The 12,373-nt window shown below is 33.3% G+C and overlaps 2 protein-coding genes across 2 annotated transcripts; both read right to left on the reverse strand.

Annotated features, from left to right (window-relative positions):
* Positions 1-2,607: 2,607 nt before the first annotated feature.
* Positions 2,608-2,934, reverse strand: LOC18034006 (protein RALF-like 19). The gene has a single exon (XM_006424131.1). It carries the CDS (start codon positions 2,932-2,934, stop codon positions 2,608-2,610), a length of 327 nt encoding a protein of 108 aa, XP_006424194.1.
* A 6,592-nt stretch (positions 2,935-9,526) lies between these two features.
* LOC18034834 (capsanthin/capsorubin synthase, chromoplastic) lies at positions 9,527-11,415 on the reverse strand. The gene has a single exon (XM_006424132.2). The coding sequence runs from the start codon at positions 11,186-11,188 to the stop codon at positions 9,677-9,679; it is 1,512 nt and encodes a 503-aa protein (XP_006424195.1). The 5' UTR covers positions 11,189-11,415; the 3' UTR covers positions 9,527-9,676.
* Between the last annotated feature and the right edge of the window lie 958 nt (positions 11,416-12,373).

A 12,373-nucleotide genomic window follows, 5' to 3' on the forward strand; every position in this document is an offset into this window, starting at 1 on the left:
TTATGCTATTTATAAAGGAAAAATTAAAAAAGTAGAGGCAGCGATTTTTATTTGAAATTGTTGAAAAATCAAACTAAAGTTGAGCACAGTTTGCCAATTTGGCAAATTGAAGCCAAATTGAAACTTGTGGTAGGTGAGCAATGCTCCTTACAAATAGAAGGGCAATTCTTTATTTGTTTGATCATCCAAAAATTGTGAGATCTAAGAGCATTGCAAGTGAGCTCTTCAAGAGTGTAGAGAAAGCATTTCCTTGGGTGCTAAAGGGATCTATTTGGGTGTATAAGATATTGGATTTTGAGAGTAGTTCCCAAATTTTATATCATTTGTTAGTAAAATTATCTTCTAGTTTTTGCCCGTAAATGTATGAATTCGTGGATTAGGATCTTCTCTTGAGTAAAATTTACTCAAGTAATTAGTGGTTGATAAATTAAAAAATTAAAATAGTTAGCACCAAAGAATAGGCAACACAAAATCTTTTAAAAATTTAGGACAATAACACTCCGATTAATGTTTCAATGATCGTATGAGATGTGAGGTTGAATTATAAAAATCCGTGTTTCACCGGTGGCAGTACATATCTACATATCAATGAATGTTTTGTATGATGCACTAAAGGCTTCATGGATTCGATTCACTTAACACTTAACAGGCCAAGATGACTTAAACGTGGGACTTACTCGCTTGGCTAATTAAAAATGGCAACAAACATTGTTTCTTTTTCTTTCTTATTTTTCTCCTGTTTTCGCCAAATAAAAGGAATTAATTACAGTGTCGATTACCCTAGCCTTTTGGAAAGGAATGGAATAATAAGAGTAATGATATTTGCTCGGAATCTGCAGATGCACAAAAGTATCTCACATTTCTGTAAACTTTGCATCCCCTTGAGTGTTATTACGAGCCCTAGCCGGTTGACCTTTGGCAGTTTGTCGCGGTACTGCACTCACGACGGTAAGGGTTAACCGGTCCGCTAGCTGATCTGCAACCGTAGTAAGAAGCACCACGTTGGTTGCACGGAACCGAATCGGCTTTCAAGGCATCGTAGCTTATGAACCCGCCTCCGCCACCAAGCTGACGACGACCGTCTTCTTCCACGGGCCTTGCCATTGCCATAACCACCGCCAACATTAGGAACATCAAAGTCAGTCCCTTTGAACCCATTAATAAAGATTGAAAAAAAAAAAAACAATACAAAGAATGTTGATTAGTCCGATCAGAGATGTTTGTGTAACCTTGGAGAGATGTGTGAACCCTCTCAAGGGAAGCACAACTATCAAACATGTAGAATTGGACTTTATATAGAGAATTCTACACAATTTGGTGATACTAAAATTGGCCCTAACCTGAATTAAATGGCATATTTATATATGGATATTTTTAGTTCTTTTTGATCGGGTCAACTCGCCTGCGTGCGTGTATATATAACTTTTAAGAATATTTGATTGATTAATATTAATGGTTTAATTATAATCTGACGTGTAAATGATTTATCCAAGGATTTAATTTTAGTAAATCGAATATCTGGGTCGGCCTCTAATTTCAAAGGCCTTCTTTTCTAAATTCCTCATTCACAAATCACAATTAATATCTTTCTTGGATAAATATGACTTCTTTGCAACAAATTGATTATTTTGAGATGTAGCTCTACAATGTAAAAATAATAGAGTTAATTTATTTGCTAAAATATCACATTTAAATACCATCTCCAATAGTGTGTTTGTTCTATTACTATATATTTTTAATACCATATATGGAAGAAATGAGGAATTAAACTTTTATCAAAAAATGTGAGTAATAAAAATATTTTATAAGAGGTTCAAAGTGTCATTCTCACCAATCTATAATGTCAAAATCACACCAAGCAAAATTTTATAGGTCATAACACCCAGCAAATACATGGTCGTTTATTTTAAAAAATGCTCTAATTCATCTTAATTGAGTGAATATACCCAAATGCCAAAATTGAAAAATGTTTTTTTTTTCCTCCCCAATTGGAAAGTTAAGTTGTTTGTTTAAAACTAGTATTTTGACGTACACCCTTTTAAGTAATACATATATGTGCTTATATTTTGTAAACCATTTAATTATGTTAACGACAATGCTATTTTTTAAATAGAAAAGTTAATTTTAAAAATACAGTAATTTGTACAATTATTTTTCCCGGTTTCGCCACACTTATATTATGTTACAACTACAAATTTTGTTTTAATAATAAAAATCAAACCTCAAGATTACTAGGATCGATGGAAATTAAGAAGAATAATTTAATTTTGCATTCGGTGTTTGATTTAGACTTCCATGCTCGCTTTCCATGTTTATGCCTTCATTCCCATACTCAAGACTATAACGCATCAGCAATTGATATTTTTCAAAGAAAACTGTGTATTTAAATTACTAAATATTTTTCTCAATATTCATACTCCTGATTTGTATTCCATAAACATTACAAAATAAAATAATAAAAGAGGAAAGCTTAAAGGAGGAAATTAATTTTCAATAGCAAAATATCCAATGAACCCCCATATAGTATTAGGCACAATCAATATTGAAAAATGTTATTTCTTTCGCTTCTGTAAAATCTTGAATCTCCCCTGAGCGCCATCATTAGCCTCAGCTGGTTGACCTTTCGCAGTTTGTGGAGGTGGAGCACTCGCGACGGTAAGGGTTAACGGGGCCGCTGCCGGTCCTGTTGCGGCAATCGTAATAAGAATGACCTTTTAGGGAGCATGGAACCTTATTGGCTAACATTGCGTCATAGCTGATACAGTCTTGGCCTGCATTAAGGTGGCGACGGCTCTCCTCCGTCGGCATCGACATCTCATTTTCATCTTCAATGCGGCCAACAACATTAATGCTCTTGATGCCACTCGGCGTGGCTGCCGCTGCCACGACCACGGCCATCATTAAGAGCACCAAACTCATTTCCTTCGAGCCCATTTTTGATTTTGTGTTTACAGCTCGGAGATGGGAGATGGTGATGATGATGACGATCCCTGTTTCAAATTTTCGCCCCCCCCGGTGATAAGAGGGCAAAGCGAAAATGGGAAAACACACAACTTATCAAACACGTAGATTTTGGCTTTATATAGGATTAATCAATATAATGTCTAATTCCAACAATTTTTATTTTTAATTAATAACTCATAAAAAACGTGTTGTATTTTTAGTTTTTGACCAGGTCAATTCGGCAACGCGGATATTGTTTAATAATATTTGATTTACTAAAATTGGTGATTTATAATTAATCTTACAAAATACATTTCTAAGGATTTATTTTTAGTTAATTGAATGTACCGTTCTCTATATATTTAAGAAAAAAAAAAAAAGAGTTTAATCTGCAATGCGTTTAATAAGATTTGTGTGAATATTTGTGTCTAGGCTAAGTTTAAAACAATGGTTTTAGTGCTATTTGTGGATCACGTACAACACATAAATCAAAATTAAAGCCTAAAATAAACAGATTCTGCTAATGATGCAAAATATACTTAATTAATGTTAATTTACAAGAACATTGATTATCATTTAAGGCAATCCGAATATTTAGAATTGGATTAAAAGCCTTTTTGTGAACAAGCTATGTTTTTTTAATTTTTATTTTATTTATTAAAAAAAGTTAAGATATTAAGTTTTGGTGATTACCAAAATAATTAATCACAGAAAATATATATTATAATCTCATGTAATAATTCTGGTTCTAAAAATCTCTACATATGGACTAAAAAAAAACATTACAAAAGAATTTATGGTATGGTAAATATATAACGCATAATATTTTTAAATGATGCTGATATGATCATTTGAGTAAGAAGCTTGCAGATCTTAAATCTCATAATCAATTAATATGACATTTAGACATTTAATTTTCTAACACTTTGTAAAAAGTGTCAATAATTGTGTAAATATGTACTATTTTTTATTTTTAACAACTAAGTATAATAAATTATTGATACTAGTGTGTCAGTAAATTAAACATTAAAAATCACTGACACAGAAGTTAAAAAAATTTATTATAATTTGTAAATCTACCACTAAACCATATAAACTTAGGATACAAATTTTGTTATTAAAAAATTAAAAACAAAAATACAATAACAAAAGCAATACGCTTAGATCTCAATCGAACCTCTTTCCTCCGTCTCATCAACCCTAACCTAAACATTTCTTTCCTCAATTCACTATGTTGGCCGACACACCCTTATTTCAAGCCCAAATCTCAGTCGAATCTTTTTCCCTCATCCCATCAATGGAAACCTAAAAATTTCTTTCCCCAGTTCACTACGCTAGCCAAATTAACTAACCTTGTAAGGGTGTAAAACAAACCCTAAACACAATTACAATCTATTTAAACTCTTATTTCAGAAATCGAGCTTTTGATTCACCCTTTAACAATATTTTGAAGCAACACAGAGCTCTATCAACATCGTCGTTGTTGTCGGCAATTATAGTACTACTTCGTTTTTTGACCATTTCGCTCACTTTCTTTATTTCAAATTTAGGGTTTAGTTGAATAAAATATTACAGCTTGGACTAGCTACTATCTGTCAAATGAAACTTGAGTACTCTTAGTATGTATAAAACCTGCTTTGTTGGAGTTCAATAATTTACTACACATACCTATTAACCAAACTTTGACATGTAGTTCGTTGAAGGTTGGCTTTTGTTTGGTTGCATTAGTTTAGTAATAGTGTAGAATTAGATAGAATTAAAGGTCATCTTTATTAGTAAAATTAGTGTTTGCAGTTTCTAACTCCACTCAGGCAATATAGTTTTGCTTAAATATAGTAATGTAGGATGGTTGCGTGTTGCGAGTAGGATATCTTTCAAAGGGCATAACTTGAGCTACATGTATCCATTTGGGGCATATAATATACTGTTTCGAAACTTGAGACGAGACAATCAAATCCCATGCTAAAGTGATTCTATGTTGTTTTTTGGTTTTAAGATATTTTCTTTTTTTTTTTGTTTCTTTTAGGATTTTTATCTTTTTTTGTAGATATCCAATTTGGACACCATTTGTTTTGGATTTCTTATTTTGATTAGGAGAATTTTATTATCAAATAATATCTTCAATTTACCTATTTTGGTAAATTCACAATATTAAGGTTATTATATAAAAAGGTCTAAAATTCTAGTTTTATTAATTCATCATTATTTAATAAACTTCATTATTTAGAAATTTAGCTCGGCTTATTAAAAATCCATTACGACCAATCTTACTAATTCATCTCCTTAAATTTATAGGTGGAGCATCAATTAGAGGACATTCCAGTAATTTAAACTTAATCGAGATTACCTGTAAGTGGAATGTTTTCAAATTAATACATTAGCCATGTAATTTTTGTCAAACAAAAATATGTTGTTATTAATGTTTTCAAATTAATATAATTGTACTAGAAAAATTATTATATTTTATGGTAATGCATTGATTTATAGTATAGGAGTTGTAAGTGATTTTCCCTAATTACGAATTTATTATTGAAGCTATAATCATAATAACTTTAAATATTTGAAATTAATCATGCACTTTTATTAAACTTAAACTGACACTATATAATATATGAACAGGTAAAAATATTTGGAATGGACAGAACTTGGATAACTTGTAATAGGTTGTCCCTAGAGTATAGTATCAGAATTACTGATTTATCACATTTTGCCATTTTGAATGCTAAAAACCAAATGTCAATTAGATGTCCATGCACCTTTTGTTGTAATATGGAGTTTCATACTCTTCAACAGGTGAATGATCATTTATTTGAAAAATATTTTCTTGTAAAATATAGAGTTTGGACTTGGCGTGGTGAGGCTGACCCTGTTTCTACACCTACAAAGTGTCAAGACCATCAACATAATCGAAGATTCAGATGTCATGATTACAGTGGCATAATTGGTATGGTCGAAGATGCTTATGATGATAAAGATCATAATTCTTTTAAGGATATGCTTGAAGATGCTGAAAAGCCTTTGTATCCGGGTGCAAAACATTCAAAGTTATCTGGATTAATGAGACTTTATAATGTGAAAGGAAACTATGGATGGTCCGATAAAGGGTTTTCGGCTTTATTAGAAGTCTTTGCTGATATTTTACCGAATAATAATAATCTACCTAAGTCAATGTATGAGGCTAAGAAAACAATGAAAGTGCTAGGCTTAGAGTATGAAAAAATACATGCATGTTCAAATGATTGCATTCTGTATAGGAATAAATTTGCTAATCTTACTAAATGCTCAAAGCATCTAGGTGGTAAAGAAAAAAAGATGGCTAAAAAAAATTTAGGAAAGGGGTTTCCAAAAAGATGTTATGGTACTTTCCTCCTACTCCTAGTTCAAAAGATGATTTCAATCACCACAAACAGCTCGAAACTTAACATAGCATGCTAATAAGAAAAGTAGATATGGCAAGTTTCGCCACCCAACAGACTCCCCAACCTGGCAACTAATTGACAATAAATGGCCAAAATTTGCTCAAGAACCCAAAAATCTATGTTTAGCTCTCTTAACTGATGGGGTTAACCCACATAGTACACTTAACACTACTTACAGTTGTTGGCTCGTTACATTATTAACATGTAATCTTCCTCCTTAGTTGTGTATGAAAAGAAAGTTTATGAAGTTTTCTCTTTTGATATCTAGCCCTAAACAACCTGGAAATTATCTAAATGTATGCTTAGCACCTTTGATTGAGCACTTAAAAACTCTATGGGATGTAGGTGTTGATGTTTATGATGCATATAGAAAAGAAACCTTCAATTTGCGGGCTGTGTTAATGTGGACAATTAGTGACTTCTCAGCATACGGAAACATCTCCGGGTGTACTATTAAGGGCTATTATGCTTGTCCAGGGATAGACACTTGTGCATGTTGGTTGCCGCATAGTCAAAAAATGTCATATATAGGTCATCATCGATTTCTACCACTTGCTCACCAATTTCAGAAACTTAAAAAAGTTTGTCTGGTGAGAAAATCTTTAACATGGTGAGCCTCCTAAAACTTTGTCTGGTGAGAAAATCTTTAACATGGTGAAAGATATTGACAATAAGTTTGGGAAAAAGAAAAGCAAAAAGCGGAAACATGATGGAGGTGGTGATAGTGACGGTAATGAAAACATAACTAGAAAATTGTACAAAAAGATATCAATCTTTTTTAACTTAGAATATTCGAATAATTTATTAGTTCGCACTAAGTGAGATGCACATTGAAAAAAATGTGTGTGAAAATATTTATGGCACACTACTTCATCTACCAGGTAAGACAAAAGATGGGATTAATGTTAAAAAAAAATCTTGAGCATCTTGAGATAAGAGGAAAACTAGTTCCTAATGAAACAAACGAAAGTAATAAAGTCCTACCTCCAACTCCATACAATGTAAGTAAAAAAAAAAAAAAAACAGTTTTGCGAAACCTTGCAAAGTGTGGAAGTTCCTTATGGTTATTCTTCTAATGTCCAAAAACTTGTTTCAATGGATGATTATCGGCTTCAAGGTCTTAAATCGCTTGACTGTCATACTTTGTTACAACAACTACTACCATTAGCCATTCGAAATTGCTTGCCTATAAATGTTAGAAATGTTATAATCAGGATGTGCTTCTTTTTTAATTCATTGTGCTCTATGGTGGTAGAACCTAATATTCTTGACCACTTGTAAAAGGAACTTGTAATCACTTTATGTTTATTGCAGCAATACTTCCTACCTAGCTTTTTTGACATAATGATCCATTTATCAGTCTATTAGTTGAACAATTTAAGTTATGTGGGCCAGTTTACCTTCGATGGATGTATCATTTTGAGAGATATATGAAAACTTTTAAGGATTATGTTTGTAATCGCTACCACCCTGAGGGTTGTATTGTAGAAAGTTATATTGCTGAAGAACCACTTGAATTTTGTGTTGAGTATCTCTCAAATTGTGATGCTATTGGACTACCTACTGATTGTCAAATTGATTTTTCAATCAAAAGATCTTTGGGAGGTGCAAACATTAAGGTGGTTGATTACAAGTTTTAAGTGTTGATATGGTCTCATTATAGGGAGCATATGCATTATTTGGCATCAACACACCCCTATAAGGCAAGAAAACATCTATGGTTGCAAAATGAACACACTCGTACATTTTCCGCTTGGTTACAAAAAAAAAAGTTAGAATTAATGCTTAACTAAATGCAATATAAGTTACAAACTTTAATAAGATTTTTTTTATGTAACTAATTACTATACTTTTTAATTTAAATTATAGTTAGCACATGATAGAGCAAACAATGTACCGGTTGAAGAAATAGTGTGGTCGTTTGCAAATAAATCGCGCTCAAGTGTGGTGTCATACCCTGGCTACCAAATTAATGGTGTGGTCGAAGGATTTCAGTTCTTGAAAACATAGCTTGTTGAATGTTAACGTTGGCGATTAAGCATAGGTCTTCCATATGAGGAAAATGAGATTGAACCAGTTGACATTTAATGCCTCAATATCTGGCGGGTTGTATTTGTATGTAAGCCTCATAACAGTCATCTGTAGAACACGTAAAAGGGTTGAGAGTATTTGATTATATGCTTTGAAGAGTGTGTCCAAGAATGTGTTGAAGTTGAAAATTAGATTTTTCTCAGAGAAAGAAATAAAGGAAATTTTATGGAATGGGTGGGTACAGGGGCGGAGCTACCCGTCCAAAATTTTGAAAAATTTACAATACAAAGTTGTCATTACTCTATACTTTTATTTACAACTTTATCATTCTATTAATTTAAAATTTTACAATTCATGTAAATAAATAAATAAAAAAGTGAGCGTTTACTTTATTCTTTCATAACCTGCTCTATTTGTTTCTTGGGATCTTGGTGCTGATATACTCTGCTTCTTCTTCAGTTATTCACCTTCTCTTGGTAAGAATATATAATAAATTTATTTTTTATTTAATCATTTACAAAATATTTATTAATTATAAGGTAGTAAAGACTTTAATTAGTTCTTGTTCTAATTTTATTGCGTAAGATTAAATTATTGTTAGGTCAAATCATTGAATTCTACCAATCCAATTTTTAAATTGATTATTGATAGATCATACATTAAAGATAATTATTTTCATAAAAGAAAAGAAGAAATTCAGGAGCTAAATCAAATGGCCTAGTTTAGTAGATATCAAGACACCACTTCGAAATAAGATAGAGAATGAGTTTATATCAGATTGTATGATTATTTATAATGAAAGAGAATTGTACATACTATCGATTCAAATTTGATAATAGATAAATTTAATACTCAAAAGTATCGTAAAGCACAACTTAAATCGTTTTTAATTGTAATTGAATTACTTTTGAGATTTGATTTATTTTCTTATATATTAATGAGCTTCTTAATTAAGTTTTATACTTTTAGCTGCGATAATACTTGGACTTCGAAAAAATTTCTGGCTTCGCCCCTGGGTGGGTGTTCACTGCATTTTGTACATTTGGATTTGATACAAATAAAAGCGAAGGTCAGAAACACTTTCTTCACTTATAAAGTGAAACACAAACACAATAACATGTATAAAGCCATCATTTTCAACCATATAATCGGATCTTTTCATTTCTATTATCCATCTTTTCAAGTGCACCAATGATACCGACATCCACTTTTTAAATTCGTTGTATTCATAACATGTTACTGTGTACTGCAAGAGACGCTAATTATTCAAGAACATTTAATCTTCAAATGGTTTCAAGGGCAAGATTCCCCATCATTTTAACCAGAGGAACAGGGCACTTGGTAACAATATCCAACCTGGAAGAATTCGAGGCGTGTCCAAAGAGAGACAAGCTTAGGCCAGCAAGCTCTGCAAGAGACAACCTTGAGGACAGAAACCCATGCCAGTAGTAAGGATTCAAATCAAAGAAAGCATCAAAGAATCTCCTAGTCCCCTTCAAATCCAGCTTCAACAAAGTCTCCATACCAAATGAATAAAACTCCCTATTGCATCTTCTGTCAATTGGCCACAACCCATTCCACACTTTCTGATGAAGTGGCCTGCCTCTGATCATCCTGGTTGAGCCAAGGCATTCAGCTATTGCATCAGCCAAGGCAGGGGCCAGAGCCATGGTCCGAGCCACCATATACCCAGTTGCAGGATGGATTAAACCAGACGTGCCGCCAATAGCCATCACACTTTGTGGGATCACAGGCAGAGGACCTCCCATTGGAATCAAACATTTTTCATCTTCAATCACTCTTTTAACTCTAATTCCCATATGCCTTAACCTCGCTGCCATTCTGCTCTTAACCTCTTTATATGACAAAACTGGCCTACTAACCAAAGATGTTTCTTCTAAAAATACCAAATTTGAATCAAATGGCATTGCATAGAGAAAAGTTGGGAGCTTCAAATTGCTAGCTCGCAAGTAAGGCTCATTCCCTAAATGGGAATCTCTCCAATCCATGAGAACCATTTTGTCTAAATCAAAAGGGTGACTCTCAACCTCAGCTAAAATCCCATGAGCAATTTGGTATCCATGGTTTCTTGGCTTATCATACTCAACAAAACTACTAGCAAAGCCACTAGCATCAACAATCAAGCTAGCCTTAATCTCATTCCCATCATCACAAACAATCGAAGACTCGAACTCCTGATGATTCACGTGCCAAACTTTAGCCTTATGAAACTTAACTCCATTTGAAACACAATTCTCTAATAACTTTGTCTTCAAAATATTTCTACTAACACGACCGTAGGGCCTGTCTAGATACTTGGTCTTGTGATCATTAATAAAAACACAAGTCATCGGCCAAGTTTTGTCCAAACAGTCTACAAGTCCTATGTCTTCAAACTCATCAACCCAAACTCCATAGTTGTTAGGCCACGTAGAAAGAGGTGAAGGATCAACACAACATACCTTGACACTATGACGCGATGAGACTTGCTCAGCTAGACGGAGGCCGGCTGGTCCAGTGCCAATGATGATCACGTCATATCGAATACGATCGGACGGATGAAACCAGGGGAGATCAAAGTCTAAGAATTCAGGTACCGACTCCGGTGTCAACTCTAGGAAGTTACCAAACTTGCTTGTCCGGATCCTGTGATGATGATGATGATCCGCCTTTCTTGAACATGCATTTTGGCGGCCTAATGGAAATAGGGAAAATGAAGGTGATGATGTTGAATCAATTATTTGCGAAACTTTAGCTAAAGGAGAAGGAGAAAACGGGCTAAGAAGAGTTGCCATGCCAGAGCGCAGAGAAATGAGAAAGACAAAAGAAAGTGGAGAGGAGTCAATAATTGAGATAAAAGAAACAGAGGAATCTCAGAGGAAGAAGAGAAAAATGATGCTCTCTTACTTGTTTTTGGCGCATTTTCTAAGTGGAGGGGAGACCATAATTCACTGCTAAGTAAATAAAGCAATGGGTGCTTTGAATTGTCAATATTTTATTGCGTGCAGCGCCAATATCGTCAATCCGCACTAAAGATATCAGCTACTGCTGCCACCGCACCATATACTCCATATTATTATTGGCAGGTTCACATGGCGTTTGCGAATTATGTTTTGTCATATTAAGAAAAGTTCTGGCCGGTCTTGTAACTCTCATCTCAAAATCATACGGCATTGAATTGACCTAATTTTAAACAGAGTTACCAAACACAACAAAATATTACTGTATTAGAGAAGTAAAAAATAACTTAATTGTGTGCAAAATGTTGATTGGACCAAAGAGTGGTAACCACTAGGAAACATGGAATCTTCGCATTCCCAGAATCGGAGTATAGGACACCACTCGTGAAGGTTTTTGGGCTTAGCTTTGCAAAGCCCAAAAAAGAATTGGATTTGAGCTGAACTATTGGCACCCCTGTATGACTGAAAAGTGAGAACCGCTTTCTAAACATACCTTATGAAATGATTTAAAAATTCATTTTTTTTCTATTCACACCAACTAATTGTCACGACCCTCATCTCTTTATATTTCTTTAGTTTTGTTTGTATTTATCTTTTTACTTCTCAATTCTCAACTATCACCTATCTCAATTATCTTAATTTCTTTGCATTTTTTCTCCCTACTCATTTTCTTTTACTTGCTGTTTTGTTAAAATTTGTCAATTGCTCAAACTTTTTATGAGTTTAACTTACCGGTTTTAAGGTACATGCCTTCTAATAGAAGAAATAACTTCCATTAGACGTTGATGATAGATCTTTGCCATCATGAGAAATGGCTTACTGATTTATATATATATATATATATATATATATAAATGTTTCAGTCCGAAATTTTAGAGTACAAGAAAGTGCGGTAAAGTTTTAAAACTGCATGGCTTTAAAGGCTTAAAACTGTAAGCCTTTAAAGCCGTGCGGTTTTAAAGCTTTCTCGAACTTTCCTGTATTTTAAAATCCCTGACCAGAAAACTACTGTGTATATGT

The sequence above is a fragment of the Citrus clementina genome, unplaced genomic scaffold (assembly GCF_000493195.1).
Source record: "Citrus clementina cultivar Clemenules unplaced genomic scaffold, Citrus_clementina_v1.0 scaffold_8, whole genome shotgun sequence".
NCBI classification, from domain to species: Eukaryota; Viridiplantae; Streptophyta; class Magnoliopsida; order Sapindales; family Rutaceae; genus Citrus; species Citrus x clementina.

Coding starts and splice junctions, on each gene's coding strand:
- LOC18034006 (XM_006424131.1), bottom strand. CDS start 2,934: ATGGGCTCGAAGGAAATGAGTTTGGTGCTCTTAATGATGGCCGTGGTC.
- LOC18034834 (XM_006424132.2), bottom strand. CDS start 11,188: ATGGCAACTCTTCTTAGCCCGTTTTCTCCTTCTCCTTTAGCTAAAGTT.